Source organism: Neoarius graeffei, chromosome 2, assembly GCF_027579695.1.
Source record: "Neoarius graeffei isolate fNeoGra1 chromosome 2, fNeoGra1.pri, whole genome shotgun sequence".
Lineage (NCBI taxonomy): Eukaryota > Metazoa > Chordata > Actinopteri > Siluriformes > Ariidae > Neoarius > Neoarius graeffei.
Window position 1 is genome coordinate 64379282 of NC_083570.1, and position 18102 is coordinate 64397383.

The following is an 18102-nucleotide window of genomic DNA, read 5'->3' on the forward strand; positions in this document are numbered from 1 at the left end:
TCTATGGATCATATATCATCGTTTTGTATATTTGCATCATCTGCCTTCTACCAGGATTAGTTTTATTCGTCTTTCTCATTTACTGCTTTAAACGCCTCTCCTCTTAATCTCTAAGCAACTATCTTGCTTTTTTTCTTTCCTTTTTCCTTCATGGTCTTTCTATGCATCTATAGATATATAAAGCCACATTCTAGATATTTCTGTTCTCTCTATCTTGTGCTTCTGGCTTTTCAATCTGGGTCTGGTCTATTTGTAACAGTTTCTCCCTTATATATATATATATATATATATATATATATATATATATATATATATATATATATATGTAGAGAGAGAGAGAGAGAGACATATACACACACAATGTGTGTGTGTGTGTGTGTGTGTGTGTGTGTGTGTGTGTACACTCGTACCTTTTTATTCTATTTTCCTTTTGTCACTCCTCTATACCTCATTTCTGAATAAAATATTTCATTTTTTCCAGCTCTCATTCTCTATTTCTATCTAAGAGACTGCAATTATAATAAGCAACAAGAGTGCTCTGAGAGCACAATATCCTCCACTGGCAACTATGCCATAACTCTGGTAAAATATGACTGAATGGAAAGAAATTGCAATATGCATATTACCGACATATAACAAAGAATCCTGTCAAGTTTCATGAAATTCCTCCAAAAATTGTGAGAGGAGTTGATTTCAGAAGGTGAGCACCCTTCCAGGGACTGGTAGACGGACAGATGGACGGACATCGCCATGACATAATCCCCCTTCAGGTCTTTCGGCCAGCGGAGGATAAAAATTGTGAGGGAAGTTGATTTCAGAAAGCAAGTACACCTTGATGAAATTGCCAAAGTACAAGTTTCTTAATAATCAAGGGCATAACTCTGGTAAAATTTCCCCAAATTAAATGAAATTTCAATGCATGTTTAACTGTCATATAACAAAGCCTTTTGCCAAGTTTGGTGAAATTCCTCCACAAATTGTGAGAGAAGTTGATTTCAGAAGAACGTACACCCTCATGAAATTGTCAAAATACAATTTATTTAATCAAGGGTCAAAACTCTGGTAAAATTTTCACAAACGAAATTGAATCGCAATACGCATATTACCGTCATATAACAGGGCCTTTTGCCAAGCTTCGAGAAATTCATCCAAAAATTGTGAGAGGAGTTGATGTCAGAAGGCAAGCACACCTTCATGAAATTGTCAAAGTATAATTTTGTTAATCAAGGGCTGTAACTCTAGTAAAATGTGACCCAACTTAATGAAATTACAATATGCGTACTACCAACATACAACAATGCCTTTTGCCAAGTTTGGTGAAATTCCTCCAAAAATTTTGAGAGGAGCTGATTTCAGAAGGAAAACACACTCTCATGAAATTGTCAAATTATAATTTTATTAATCAAGGGCTGTAACTCTGGTAAAATGTGACCGAATTGAACGAAATGACAATACGCATATTACTGACATATAACAAAGAATCCTGCCAAGTTTCATGAAATTCCTCCAAAAATTGTGAGAGGAGTTGATTTCAGAAGGTGAGCACCCTTCCCGGGATGGACAGACGGACGGAAATTGCCACGACAAAATCAAAGTATTGTAACAAATCATCATCTAACCTGAAGGTCATGCCTTAATCAGGCCTAAAACACACAAAAAAAATTCCAATCCCCCTTAAAGTGGCCTTGTGATACATGCGAGCATGAGTGCAAACACAGGCCACAAACACCTCACTCCTCTCACATTTCCCACATTTGTCTTTTATCCTTGAGACACACACACACTCCATCTCACCTTTGGAATGCAGCTATTTTTGACCCAACAGACACATCTTACAGCAAACCTGCGCTATCTCACCTGTGTGCATGTACCCTCAACAGAAGCTGTCTCAATTATGCCAGCTAGATAAGTCAGGCTCTGGTTTTCCTCTGCTCTGTAATGACATTCACCTCACTACTCAAAAGCAAACAAATCCCAAAAGCTGAGCTCCTTATCTGAACTGGAAAACTAGACTGGATAGGAGTAGATTCAATATGGATCTATGCACAGACTGATTCCTTTAAAAAAAAAAACGAGCCTACTAAATCTGGCTCGGAATTTTTGGACACCGACCATAATAGTGAAGTGTTCACATAATGTAACAACCATGCTCTAGAACTGTCTTTAGCTCAGAACTTTAAATCCCAATCCTCCAGGACAACCAGTTAACGTTCATGTTTCATTTTCCCAACCCATCTGTTCAAGCTAGTCAGGTAATGTGCACAAACTGGAATATTCGAAGACCATTCATATGGTCCGTGTAGTAGGAGCCATACAAATTGCCCCAACAATCCAGGCATAATAGGCATTACAATTGTTCATTAAAGCAAAACCTTTCAGCCTGCAATCTGTCCAGAGATCCCATAAACATAGTTTTGAGATCGCCGAACATTGTGATATGACAGTGGCTATTAAAAACATTAGTGACATGAACACAATCTGCTCTAACGGATTCATAATCTCTTAATGCTTACTGGGCTTACAGATTTTTTTTCATCTACTGATCTGCCTTCCCACCTGTGAGAATGGCACTGTCACCAAAAGCAGGCTCAGATGTACCCTGTGCCCACAGAGCACACGGGGGTAAAATGCCCTTCCCCATGGGTACAATAGAAACGCATAGGGTAACATGTCATGTTGCATTCACACCTGCTGGCAGTTGTTGGGACAGGCTTGGTGCTCTAGATGCTCTAGTTTTCACAGATTCTTTCCTCCAAATCCACAGGGCGTTAACTCTGACTATGAGACATTGTGATAACTGTAATATCTCCTGTGTGTCCAAGACAAGTAAATCCAGACAACCGGTATAATCTTGAAACTATTTTATAGATCATTAAAAGGGTTTCATCCAATGTTAGTGACAATGAGTAACAAAACTTTTTCAACCTTATAAGCTTCAAACTATCACACCAGTCACCTGATCCTACAGTTTTTCCTGTCTGTACCTGCCTGCAGCACTTTTTAGGAACCTACTTGCTTCTATTTCCCAAAATATAAAAATACATATTTCAACCAGAGAGACCCTTTAAAGCTGTTAGTTGCCACCTGCATCAACGACCACCAAAAATATATGGGAAATAACATCATAACAATAACACTGTGACAATGATCTTTTTACAATACAAAATTTACAGCTACAGTGTCTTGCAAAAGTATTCATCCTCCTTGGTGTTTGTCCTGTTTTGTCACATTACATGCTGGAATTAAAATGGATTTTTGGGGGGTTAGCACCATTTGATTTACACAACATGCCTACCACTTTAAAGGTGCAATTTTTTTTTTTTTTTATTGTGACACAAACAATAATTAAGATGAAAAAACAGAAATCTGGAGTGTGCATAGGTATTCACCCCCTTTCATATGAAACCCCTAAATAAGCGCTGCTCCAACCAATTCACTTCATAAGTCACATGATTAGTTAATTAAGATCCACCTGTGTGCAATCAAAGTGTCACATGATCTGTCACATGATGTCTGTATAAATCAACCTGTTCTGGAAGGACCCTGACTCTGCAACACTACAAAGCAAGCAACATGAAAACCAAGGAGCATCCAAACAGGTCAGAGACAAAGTTGTGGAGAAGTATAGATCAGGGTTGGGTTATAAAAAATATCCCAAACTTTGAATATCCCACAGAGCACCATTAAATCCATTATAGCAAAATGGAAAGAATATGGCACCACTACAAACCTGACAAAAGAAGGCCGCCCACCAAAACTCAAAGACCGGGCAAGGAGGGCATTAATCAGAGATGCAACAAAGACAACACTGAAGTTGCTGCAAAGATCCACAGTGGAGATGGGAGTATCTGTCCAAAGGACCACTTTAAGCCATACACTCCACAGACCGGAGCTTTATGGAAGAGTGGCCATAAAAAAGCCATTGCTTATAGAAAAAAAATAAGAAAATACGTTTGGAGTTTGTCCAACAGCATGTGGCAGACTCCCCAAACACATGGAAGAAGATTCTCTGATCAGATGAGACTAAAATTGAAATTTTTGGACATCATGAGAAACGGCATGTGTGGTGCAAACCCAACACTCGCCATCACCCTGAGAACACTATTCCTACACTGAAGCATGGTGGTGGCAGCATCATGCTGTAGGGATGTTCTTCATCTGCAGGGACAGGAAAGCTGGTCAGAATTGAAAGAAAGATGGATGGCGCTAAATACAGGGCAATTCTGGAGGAAAACCTGTTTGAGTCAGCCAGAAGTTTGAGACTGGGACGAAAGTTCACATTCCAGCAGGACAATGATCCAAAACATACTGCTAAAGCTACAGTGGAGTGGTTTAAAGGGAAACATTTAAATGTCTTGGAATAGCAGAGTCAAAGCCCAGACCTCTATCCAATTGAGAATCTGTGGCATAACTTGAAGATTGCTGTCCACCAACACAACCCATCTAACTTGAAGGAGTTGGAGCAGTTTTGCCTTGAGGAATGGACAAAAATCCCAGTGGCTAGATGTGCTAAGCTAATAGAGACATACCGCAAGAGACTTGCAGCAAAAGGTGGCTCTACAAAGTATTGACTTTGGGGGGTGAATACCTATGCACACTCCAGATTTCTGTTTTTTCATCTTAATTATTTTTTGTGTCACAATAAAAACAATTTGCACCTTTAAAGTGGTAGGACTGTTGTGTAAATCAAATGGTGCTAACCCCCCAAAAAAATCAATTTTAATTCCAGCTTGTAATGCGACAAAACAGAACAAAACACCAAGAGGGATGAATACTTTTGCAAGACACTGTCAGTATTTTGTTAATTTAAAGTAGGATTTGTAACTTGTAAAAAAGTTTTACTCCATGTCATCACGCTCCTGTAGGCATGAGAATATTTGTTTGCACACTCCCGAGACTGAAATATTCAAGATGTAGCCTGTGTTTTCACCAGTATTACATGACCCATATTTTCAATAATTTATAATGTTATCAAATGCAAGATCTTGCTGTGGCCTGAGGGCCTCTGTCATAGGGCTGGACGATATAATATCTGCATTGTGATATACTATTTTTTTTTTAAACTCATTGTAATAAGTAACTGATTGGGTGCATTTTTATACTTTTCTTACAACATATTTTACTTTTCTCTCCTTTTCAGTGTTCCCAAAGTCAGGTCTAGTCCATCTAAGCTTGTCCATCACATGCCTGCCACCCAACAGACGTTGCATCTGACTCACACCCTTCACCTTGCAGTGGACCTGGAACTGGAATCTGGGTCAGGAATAAAGAAATCTGGGTTGACCTCTTCAGCCTGCCGTCACCATGACCCCCGCTAGGTGAACGGTAGGAAAATGAATGAATGAATCTCCTTTTCAGTCATAGATCATTAACTTTCCTAGGCATTCATTAAAAGTATCATGGAAATCATAGTCTTTCATACGTTTTTGTGGTCTTATTGTTTGGCTGTGTTTTTGTTCGGAAAACTTAATTACGATATACTGTATGTTGTACAGTAACTGTTAAGTATCGTGATATGATATTTTTCCATATCACCCACCTGTGCAAGCATGCTAAGAATTTTAAGTTGCATTATATTCTAGCTATGACTCGGCAGTTCAGTATTCCACAATGAAGTATTATGCTCGTGTACACAAAATAGCTACAGTGCTTATCCTGTCTTCAATCTGTGTGTCAGTTGTGCATGTCCCAAAAAAAAAAAAACCATGCAACATGAGCACAGTGCAGTTCCAGTGTAATTTCTCCAATACGCTTAGCGATATAGTTTAAAAATCCTCTCGAGTGGCCTTCAAACCTGCCAAAAATTCTATTTTACATCCTAATCTAATAAAGGCTTTTAAATTTAATGTCATACATGATAGCAGACATTTTGAATAACAGAGACCTGATGGACAGGGACGTTTTGATCTAGTATAGGTTTTAATCCTTTCATTGTACATAGATTATGTGAATAATGCTGCCATTGTGTCCACATGCATCATGAGACAAATATAAACTGAACCTAACATCAACTGCAAAGATGTGACAGCACCTGTCTCCCCAATCCATCACACAAACTACAGCACTAAGCAAACTTGCTCAAGGGTCCTAGCATGGATAAAGATTTTCATATACAGTATATTTCTACCCTCAGGACACTTACCTGTCTATAATTTACTGCTCTATACATGGCTATTCTTTAAATGGCAGTGTGCTCTCCACGTGCCTGCTGCTGTACTGCCCTTCATATTCCTGGCACAGCAACAGTTAGCTTTAAGTCTATTTATCTATCTATCTATCCATCCATCTGTCTCAATTTCTATCCTTTTATCTATCTGTCACTCGGAGGGTATGGACACCATTCTTCTGCCTGCTGCTGCGCTGTTGCATTCACAGTGTCTTGGCACTGAGTTCTGAGTCACTAAGCATGGATGGCTTCACCTGGTATTGACGACGTCACGGCTACTTAAATAGAACAGATACTGGGCTACAGTATTGTGCGCAGTGGGGTGGCCTCTCTTCACACTGTGATCAAATATAACTATCATACACAAGCATTACCGAGATGCAGGCCTTTTATACTGTAGTTAAATACAAAGTGCAAGAAACACCAGGGGGAAAAAACAAAAAACAAGAGATACACAAAGAATGAAGAGCTTGAAGAGTGATATTAGGCGAGCGCTGACATTTGCATGTTATCTCAAAAGGTCATCAAAGATCATTTGTATTTGGCCACATTCTTTTGTCCTATATTTCAGTATGGCATAGCAAATTAGCATACTTGATCATCCTGCATGTGTTTGTGTGTTGAGCAGACAAAAGACCGAAGTGACAGGTGCAAATATTGATTTCAGTGTTGATGTTTATTTTTACTTGATATGATCTCATTTTACTAAACATAACTTGCGGTTAATCTGTCGCTCGGCTTGAATCCCAATCTTATTTGACGTGAATTTTTTGCATTCATGTTGTATAATATTTAATGTTTGACAAATTACGCTTTATGGATGGATGTCTTGCCACTTATGTGTTTTGTGCTAATATTGTGCAACTGTTGCCCGACATGGCTATGTTCCAAATATGCATCAAATGTTTTGTCCTGGTTGAGATGTCCTACGTTGGGCTTTTGTGATAAAATGCATGTTTACATTTAGCGACACTGGTTTAGAAAACAATACCTCATGACGGACAATTTGATATCGTTAGATAGATTGCTTTGTTGTTAAAACAGATAGCATGATGCGCCTTTTGCTTGTGATGTGTTTAAGATGTTGAGATAAAGAGGTGACCATCCCACTGCCTTGTTATGATTGTGTTGTGATGTTACAGCATGTTCAGATCATGTTTTCTGGTTCTGATCTTAATTCATATTTTGTCTTTGTCAGCATCAAGGCCAATAGAGTAGGACATGCAGTACAAAATCGCCCTATTTTCTGTGTGTGTGTGTGTGTGTGTGTGTGTGTGTGTGTGTGTGTGTGTGTGTGTACAGTAGAAAACATACTGTTGTGCATCCTTGCATGCATCCATTCTCTCTCAGACCAATACACTAAGGCAAACCCAGACAATAAAGACAGCAGACTGCTTAGACAGACTGTACACACAGAGCGAGAGATAGAAAGATGGAGATCATACAGTGAGACATACTGACAGATAAATGAATAAAATGAACAGACAGTCCAGCGTCCTGAGACACATTACCTTTCCGGGGACGAGGATTTTTCTGAGTTGACGGACATGAGCAGAGGCTTCAAGCCGCTCGCTCCAAAAAGGAACGACAGAGGCAACGAGGAATGAATAAAACACTCTCTGTGTATCTGCCTCTCCTTGCTCAGTGTTTCCCTCTTCTCATCTCCTTTCTGTGCTGCTCCACTGAGACAAGGAAGGAGGGCTGCCTTGTCTTCCTCCGCTCCTCTCTTTCACCGTGGAAAAAGAAAGGATGGAGGGCAAACGATGGATAACAGAATAGAGAGGAGATGAAATCTTGCTGCGTTTGAGCAGACTCCGATGCCGTGAGGAGCCCCTCCTCACCCCTCTCCCTCCCTCCTTTTCTCCTTCTTTGCTTACTTCCTTCCTATCCTCTGCCTTTCCTTTCACTTTTTTCAGGCTTAGGGGATAGTTTCCTTCCTTCTGTTGACACCGTCGTCCTCCACTAAGCCCTGAAATGAAGAGCCGAGCTCCTTCACACTGTCCACACTGTCTACCTGCTGCTACCTCTTCCTCCTCCTTCTCTTGGTCTCTTTCTGTCTGAGTCTCAGCGCAGTCGTTGGCTCGGCAGGCCCTTCTGCAGCTCTCTGCACAACAACAGAGCTGTGAACGCAGCGGGCTAAACCACTGCCTGAGAGGGAGGGGGAGGCCGTGCAAAGAGTGCGAGAAGAGCATGTTCATCTTTCTCACTCTTTCTCCCCCATAAAATAGCTTGGCCCATGCCTGCCTCAACCCCTCCCTTCCTCCTTCCTTCCCTCCCTCACTCACTTCCTCCAGTTACAACATTCTGTATCTCGGGGCAACACGGCACATATTCGCTTTCTGCCTCTGTCTCTTTTTCTCTCCCATCCCTCTGCCCCGGCTCTCTTCCTCCACCTCCCTCCATTTCACAGCTGTCTTCTCTGCTGCTCTGTTCGTTGCCTTTATCTTTGCTTTGTCTCTCCATCAGTGCTCTTGAGTGCTCTATGTTTATATTTCTTCTGTTATATGACCAAACAACAGATGCAGAGCACTGGAGAGTGTTCATCACAGAGGGGCTCCTATACAATTAATATGCTCACATCTCCATGCTACATTCAAAGGTAAATAAAGGGCTTCACAATAACTGAAAATTAGTACTATTGGGCTGACAGTGACTATCTCATCTCATTATCTCTAGCCGCTTTATCCTGTTCTACAGGGTCGCAGGCAAGCTGGAGCCTATCCCAGCTGACTACAGGCGAGAGGCGGGGTACACTCTGGACAAGTCGCCAGGTCATCACAGGGCTGACACATAGACACAGACAACCATTCACACCCACATTCACACCTACGGTCAATTTAGAGTCACCAGTTAACATAACCTGCATGTCTTTGGACTGTGGGGGAAACCGGAGCACCCGGAGGAAACCCACGCGGACACGGGGAGAACATGCAAACTCCGCACAGAAAGGCCCTCGCCGGCCACGGGGCTCGAACCCGGACCTTCTTGCTGTGAGGTGACAGCGCTAACCACTACACCACCGTGCCACCCTTATGTTTTCTGTATTTCTTTTAAAAAGGTATCCATATAGTAGTCACATAAACTGAATCTTTTTTAAATGCTGAAAAGAGTTGAAAATAGCTGAAAATCTTTTTTAAATGCTAAAATGAGTAACTCGATCGACTGTGAGTGGCCACCCATATGCTGTGAACATGCCAAAGTCGAACACCAAGCTCCATCTCTCTTCCTATATTCCTAGAAGAAGTAGGTTGTGGAACTGTCTACCAATATCTGTATTTCCCACTGCTCCAAATATGGATGCATTTAAAACAGCTATTAACGCATATTTTTTGGACTTAATTAAATAATGTTGTTGTCAAATTAGTCATTATTGATTATTTGTGATGTAACAGTAATGTGCCTTGTGCCATGGGTCGCTTTTCATCTAGTCTGATGGCTCCATCAGGCGCTTGAATCACAAGTAAGTAAGTAAGGCACCACAATACATAACCAGACAGTCTGTTAGTTTTTGACTTGGTGCACCAGAGTCCATCAAATTCAGTTTTGAATGTTAGGAAATTAGCTAACTTTAAGGAATCACAGTTGATTATGATTAATTAATTGTGGGAACCAATTAAAATATGATTAATTGTTCAGCCCGTAGGAACAGCCTAATAAATTTACCAAAACACACTGTTCAGTATAATGTGCTGAAACAGACAACCCTACAAATAGCATACAACAGTATAAACAGTATATAAGCCATAGCGCGTGCGCGCGCGCGCACACACACACACACACAGTGGCTTCCTCGGTTCTTCCTGTATGTCTGACAGCATGCTTATGTAAAACTGTACATCAGATAAACATCTGAGAGCAATGAACCCATGTGTCTACTTTTTCACTCACACACACACACACACACACACACACACACACACACACACACACACACACACACACACACCATGAGTAAAGGCTCAGATATCCACATTCTAGGAAGGTAAGTATGAATATCATCAGGTATTCACACAAACACAACACTATAAGGAAGCTTTGTCAGCCTGAAAACACATGCAAATGAGACCACATACATGTTCTTAACGTCTGTATAATTAAGGTATGGCCCATCATTTCCGGCATAGAAGCCATAAAGATAAGCCACTTTAAAGAAGGAGTCTAAGCTCTGATAATACAGTAAGTATTCGGGAGAAATGAAGAGGCATGATGACCTTGGTGCTAATAATGCTGCCCTATAAAGAATGAGTAGAGGTAAGTAAGAGGTTCATTGTGTGTTGACTTACAAACATTGTTTCTTCCACTGATGTAGTACACATATATAGTCAATATAAAGCCCATGGGATTTTGTCTGTTGGATAATATAGAAGTGTGTGTGTGTGTATGTGAGTGACTCCACCAGATTTTCATACTAGATGCTCAGATTATGGATTTTGAGTTATACCTGCTGCATTACACTACCAAGCCTCCATATGCAGGAAATACAAACCAAAGTGAAACTGGACCAATTGAAATTGACGTGAAATCAGGCAACCCAAAATGGTCCCTTTTCCAGGCAGAAAACCTTCAAAATGTCCATGATGTACATTATGTTTCAGCTCGGTCTGAAGTGCATTTTTGGAACAGAATGACACTACTTTTACTATGGATTTGCAAAACAGGTATAGGTAATTTAATTTGATGCCTCACTGATTGGCCATTTTTGGCACTGTGCCAATTATGTCAGAATATTAGTCGCCAATACTCTGTTTCTAACATGGGACCAACTTTAACCTGTAGAAAATGTTACCAACAAAGCTACGTCTGTTGTTGATACAAGATAGTCAGTCATAAAATGTGTTTTTATTCTTTCTAACCTCTGAACATGCAGTGTTGAAAACATGGAGAGCAGGACTCAGAATCAGTCAATACATGTACAATGAACGGACGCTGTCGAGTGTTGACTCATTTCTGGTTCTAGACAGTAATTACACAGTAGTCATTTAAAACGAGTCCCTGTCTCAAGTCTTCTAGAACCAGCTTCAGTCCAACACAGTCGTGGATGATGTTAAAATGGTAAATGCATCCCATAGGGATGCTATTGAGGTGATTATTCATTGATAGTTCCTGGATCAGCCAGTGAAAACAGTACAACATATCGTGCGCTTTTCAACGCCTTTTCTATGCATTCTGTAAACAAAGCATCTGGTACAAAAATCCTATGTTGCGACACACACACACACACACAATATATGTACACATAACTGCTTATCCTGTACAGTAACTTTGTACCACCGGCACGGTGGTGTAGTGGTTAGCACTGTCACCTCACAGCAAGAAGGTTCTGGGTTCGAGCCCAGTGGCCAATGAGGGCCTTTCTGTGCGGAGTTTGCATGTTCTCTCCGTGTCTGGGTTGGTTTCCTCCGGGTGCTCCGGTTTCCCCCACAGTCCAAAGACATGCAGGTTAGGCTAATTGGTGGCTCTAAATTGACCGTAGGTGTGAATGAGTGTGAATGGTTGTTTGTCTCTATGTGTCAGCCCTGCGATGATCTGGCAACTTGTCCAGGGTGTACCCCACCTTTCATCCATAGTCAGCTGGGATAGGCTCCAGCTTGCCCGTGACCCAAGCAACAGCAAGGCATTGTGGAGCGCCCAGAGCCCAGCAAGACACGGAAGACGTCGTGGTCATCCACTGCAGCCGAAGAAGTCCCCGGTCATGACAATTCTTCGTACCATCGGAACCCAACTTCTAAGACTGAGAGAGTGGGATCGCCCCAGTGCAACGACTTTCCCACTTTAAACAATTTCTCGCACAGGTTTCTATGTGCAATCCCCCAACTCTGCCCAAAATTCAAAGTCTTGGGGGCGTCGTGGCACAGGTGGACGGGGCACCATGCCATGGATCCAGGGACCTGGGTTCGATTCCGACCCGAGGTCATTTCCCGATCCCTCCCCGTCTCTCTCTCCCGCTCGTTTCCTGTCTCTACACTGTCCTATCCAATAAAGGTGAAAAAGCCCCAAAAAAATATCTGAAAAAAAAAATTAAAAGTCCTGCGGTGATGGGGAAGGGGCGAAGCAACAGGTGAAGGTAACCACTGGGAGTAAGACGTCATCGTCAGATCCGACGGACCACTATTTTATATATATAAAAACCTGTCTAACTGTTCTAACCTGTCTAGGCTCAGTTCAAAACTTGGCACAATATCAGCGACAAAAACATCACTGTGGGTAAATGAAACACATCTGAAACAATAAACTTGCACATTTTTAAGGAGGATTTGTATGAACGATTACATGATTACTCAGTCTGGCAATCTGTGAATGCACTACAGGTATTGTGTGTGTGCGCGTGTGTGGATAGATGGCAGCCTGTGTATGTATATGTATGCACTGCATATGTATGTTATTTGTATTTTAATAGCAGATACTGTATCTCTCCAAGACAAACTTCCTTCAAGACAATAAAGTATATCTTATCTTATCTTACTCTGTGCTACTGCTGATGTTCACTTTCTCTGTGGTTCTATAAAATTGCAATTAATATTTGAATGCATCCTTAAACAAATAACATTTCAATCCAGTTTTAACAGCCCAGTTTTGTGTGTGTCCAGTCTGCACCCCATTTCACCTCCTCTCATCATCTCTGTCCCTCCATCAGCAGTAGTGGAAGTAGGCCATGTAAAGATAGCTGCAGCCTTAATACTGACTCCCAAAATACCAAAATGAGAAAAGAGAGAGAGAGAGAGAGAGAGAGAGAGAGAGAGAGAGAGAGAGAGAGAGAGAGAGACACAATCTGGGTCTTTTCTCTCTCTCACTCTCTCTCCACTCCTCCATTCTTTACCTCCTCCTTCCCTTCCCACAGCAAAAGTGCTCAGTGAAAGTGTGGGTGTGTGTCACTGTGTGTTCTCCTTCTCTGTTTCGTGTGAACTTGTTCTCTAGCTAATCACAGTTCAGACAGTTGCTATAGTGATGGAGCTGGTTTATTCCAGTATACGGTCTGCTACGTCACAGAAAGTGTGGGGTTCTCAGGCAACCACTGCTGAGACGGCAGCATGTGAGCACGCTTCAGTGTGTGGGTGTCATAAATACATGTCTGCCAGTGCAGGAACACGGTGCATATCTCTGCTGTTCCATCACCTTTTAAATAGAACAGCTGGATGGATGGATTGATTGATGGATAAATTAGACTGTAATTTTGTTATATTTAGCCTTATTTTTTTCCGAGGGCTTACACATTTGAACACTGATGTACACTGTGAGAGAAACCGAGGTTTTGAGATTATTTAAAATAATAAGGAAAAATACTATTTTTGTCCCAACATTCCCTCAATAACTATGATAAATAATGATTAGAGTGATGCATTGCAGCCCTAAGAGATCTGTGCTATTTACTGTCAAATATCTCAAGCCGTTTACAGCACAGGACGGTACCAAATGTCCTCAAAATCACTCAATCACAAATTCAATCAGTTTTTATTTTTAATAAATGCGGCTGTTATTTGAAAAAATAAAACTGGCAAAAATATTGGCTAGTGAGGTTACTAAGGTTAAGTTTATGTGAATGAAAGGTCACCACGAAGATTGTGCATCTGTGTGTGTGTGTGTGTGTGTGTGTGTGTGTGTGTGTGTGTGTGTGTGTAGAGAGAGAGAAAGGGAGGACTGAGTCACCTACAGCAGTCAATACCCTCTCTCTCTCTCTCTCTCACTCACACACACGCACACGCACACACACACACACAGAAACTTGGATGCATCAGCATCATCAATCTTTAAGCAATTACAGAGTCTGCCTGCAGGCCTTTCTCCACATCACACCTTGATTCTCGAGTGCTCTACACCGCCGCAGACTCACACACACAGTAAAGCACTATCAGCAGGCTCAAACTTGCTCCAGGGTTTCCTTTTCAATTTGCTTTGCAGCTGAAGTGGACAACATCCAGGCTTGCACTAGAAATGGATACATCTAAACTTTGAAAGGTTTAGACAAAAGCCTAAGACCATAGTCTCTGACTCCTCTGAGTATTTAAGGCCCAGCTTACAGAAACAGAGTGAGTGTGTGTTGCTCTCTGTTGGCCTGAACAGGCACTGCACTTCCTCTCTGTCCATAGCTAATGAAATACTCGACACAGCAGAACATTTAGGATAGTGAATAGATGCGCAAGTTGTAAAACAGCACACGGGATCATAATGGGATCAAGTATATTATACCCAGTGCAACTGAATGCTTGAATCTGATTAGTCAGTATCTGTGCTTTATTTTTGTATAACAGCACAGCTAGCTCGCAATGTAGTTCCGGTTGTGACATGAACGATAAGATTACATTAATGCATGCATTCTGATACGGTATTGTTTCTATAGTAACAAATCATACACAGGGACTCGTACAGCAGATACTTAACATAATCTAAGACTAATAATAAATCAGATTTCTTAAAACGTGTAGTTTAAGAAAGTAAAACACAATTGTTGATTCAGTGAAGGTTTTTTTTTTCCTTAGGAAACGTATATTAAACATTTATGGAAGAAGTCTCGCTTGTAAGCATGTTGTAACAGTCACGGTGTTTTGTGAAGTTTATCAGCACAGAAACATCTTCAAGAGGAAAACTTTATGCTTTCCATTTCTCTGTAAAATGACGTTGTGGGGGGGTTTGAGAGAGAGAACGAGAGAGAGAGGAAAGAAAAAAGAGAAGAGGCTGGTGAGGGAATGACTGTTTATCACAGCTATTAATAAGGTAAGAACTAATTTGTCTCTCAGATGTTCCACAACATTAAAGGTAGACTGCCTTTCAGATTTTTCAAGTGTAGGTCATAAAAAGAATTTTCCCGACACCCAATTATTTTTGTTTAGTGGACCGAAAGATACTGACTTCAAATCACAGACTTCCAATTTTGTTAGGTTTTTTAAAATATAACAATTAATGAATTTAGAGCCACATGGCTCTAAATTCTCCACTATCTTTTCCTGCTTCACCATGAGCCAATTCAAGATACTATGTCATGCATCACGTGGTGGGCTTTCCCCGTTAGCACAAGGCATTATGGGATACAAATTTGAAACAAGAGAGAAAAATGGAGGATGTGAGTGTGCGAATGAAGCGTGAAAGACCGACTACAGTAACAGAAAGCGAGAAGAAAAGACGTTATGTTGCTAAGGAAACAAAACGCAGGACCAAACTAATAAATATCGGCGGTCAGCGAGTGCCTCGGTGTGATCAGCTGTTCGTTTATCGACAGAATGATGTAACTGTCAGTGCACAGTCAAGGTAAACCTGTAGATGACAGTAATGCAACACTGGCTGCCAGCTGCCGTAAAACCCAAAAGAAGTAGTAAAGAAGAAGAAGCAGGTAAACCTGCGCATGTGCACATGGACTTTCTCTGTCTGCTTGACTGAGTGAAGCGAGTGATTTCATGCACATCATTTGCTAGGGAATCCCCTCAATTTAAATAACTTCCCAGCCACATAATGGCCTGGTTTTTTTTTTTTTTTGGTTGTTTTTTTGAGATATTGCAGAAATAAACATATATCACAATGACCAAATTTCAGAGGGAACAAAATTTCACCGATTTTATGAAATCAAAAGGCTGCATAGCTTTAAATCTAACTATAAACCATTAAAAAGCATGACATTTCATTTATTTAAAAATGAAATGTCATGTCATTGTTGGCAAATCACTCCAAAAACACTCCAGGCTGTGCTGTTATATGAATATAATGCATTTCGTCAGCGGTGGCACCGCAACACACGTTATGTCGTATGCTATTCCTTACATATTTATTACTAATGAAAATCTGGAGTCTGCTAAAATTATTACCTAAAATGCCAAGGCATTAAGGTTTCCTCTCAATGGAACTAAAGGGCCCAAACCTTTCAGCATGACAATACTCCTATGCACAAAGCGAGATCTATAAAGACATGGTTTGCCAAGGAACTCAAGTGGAAAAACACAAGTGCCCTGTACAAAATCCTGGTCTCAATTACATTGAACACTGGAATTACTGCTCCACACCAGGCCTCCTCACCCCACATCAGTGCCGGACCTCTTGCACTCTTGGTACTGAATGAGCACAAATCCCCACTGCCACGTTCCAAATCTAGTGGAAAGCCTTCCCAGAAGAGTGGACGCTGTTCTAGCAGCAAAGGGGGACAAACTCCATATTAATGGCTATGGTTTTGGAACGGGCTGTTGAGTACTCAGGTGTCTACATGCTTTTGGCCATACAGTGTAATAATTCATATTGTACTATAAATAGAATCATATTTAAGAATGAATCAATTTTTTAAAATGCACCTGTGTGGACAAGCTGGCGGCTCAGCAGAAATCTTTCATTCTGATACTGAAAGCGTGCAGCACAGCAGCTAAAGAAGTGACTGGGATTTTTTTCTGCCATGTTCAGCAGCCTCAGCAGCATCCAAAAACAAGTCTGGACCAGCCTTTTTGAGCGAGCATGCATCTGAGGCTAAACTCGATTGGGATTGGATAATGGTGTGCGACCCATGGCTGCGTTGCATTAATGCTTTATTATTTACACATTATTTACATTATAGCAAAGAGAGAAGTCATCTGTCTACTGTAAAGGGCACGTGGAGAAAGTTCTCTAATATCTGGACAGGTTCAATAGCTTGGCAGAAGTACTTAGTTTGATTAAGAGCTTTGAGACAGTTCAATGATATTTTAGTTTAGGGCGTTTTGCCCAAAAGAGCAGACACACTGGGTGTTAAAATGTCTCATCTCATTATCTGTAGCCGCTTTATCCTGTTCTACAGGGTCGCAGGCAAGCTGGAGCCTATCCCAGCTGACTACGGGCAAAAGGCGGGTTACACCCTGGAGTCTGGACAAGTCGCCAGGTCATCACAGGGCTGACACATAGACACAGACAACCATTCACACTCACCTACGGTCAATTTAGAGTCACCAGTTAACCTAACCTGCATGTCTTTGGACTGTGGGGGAAACCGGAGCACCCGGAGGAAACCCACGCGGACACGGGGAGAACAAGCAAACTCCGCACAGAAAGGCCCTCACCGGCCACGGGGCTCGAACCCGGACCTTCTTGCTGTGAGGCGACAGCGCTAACCACTACACCACTGTGCCACCCATGTTAAAATGTACACCATAAAATAAATTCAGACATAGTTTAGTCTCCTGTACGAGTCAAAACCTAAAACTCAAAAGAAAGATACTGTATTTAACATTCAGCTCTGATAGAATCATAACTGAACATTTCCAATCTCTCATCTGCTTGTTATGGCCTGTTCATGGTAGCGGGAATTTACGATATTGCCTTCAGGAATTTTGTATGAGGTGGGGCTTATATGTCTATTGATCATTTGCTGGTTAACCTGTAAATGTCACAAAAAATAGATATTTAACATGAGCAGCTATCTAATTACTACTAACCTAGTCAGGAGGAAACACACGCACACAAATATACATACAAACATAGCAGAAGCGCTACACACTCACTCTGCGTGGCTTATTTAGTTTATCATTTATGTGATGAGTGAGATTTTCAGAGTGATGAATAAATCCCTGTAAAAGGTGTTCAACTTCTACTCTCTACTTCATCCCTTGAGGCCGATTTATATCCCGGATCTATAAATCAACCTATAAATAAGGACATGTTTTCAATTTAATGTTTCATCATTGCTTCTTAAAGTTAACAAGCCTTATACACACCCCATCAAGACCAAAAGAGAAAATGCATGTGTGTGGGGCTTTCTGTGCCTTGGTTATTCTTCCATATTTTCCTTCCAGTGATTTCCAATAGAGGGCAGCAGTGAGCATGTACCATTACAGACCTAAACAATGTGCACGTGTAATAATGCTTTCTGCAAGCTACTATAAATAATAACATAGGACTAGAGTTGAAGTTGGTTCTGTTTAACTGGTGGATTTGTATACATAGTTGTAAATGTTTTTCTTTCCTTTATTAATACGCCATAACCTGTGAACATT

The 18102-nt window shown here is 41.1% G+C and overlaps 1 protein-coding gene across 6 annotated transcripts in view; it reads right to left on the reverse strand.

Annotated features, from left to right (window-relative positions):
• The window catches only part of srpk2 (SRSF protein kinase 2), a 139224-nt gene that overhangs the window by 77025 nt on the left and 44097 nt on the right, over positions 1–18102 (reverse strand). Inside the window, exon 1 of one of the 6 annotated variants that reach the window (XM_060914655.1) lies at positions 7678–8285. The exons of the other annotated variants lie outside the window; for them this stretch is intronic. Within the exon in view, the coding sequence (XP_060770638.1) occupies positions 7678–7715 (38 nt within the window). The 5' untranslated portion in view covers positions 7716–8285. Of the gene's footprint in view, positions 1–7677; positions 8286–18102 lie in introns of those variants that run through there. 6 annotated transcript variants of the gene reach the window in all.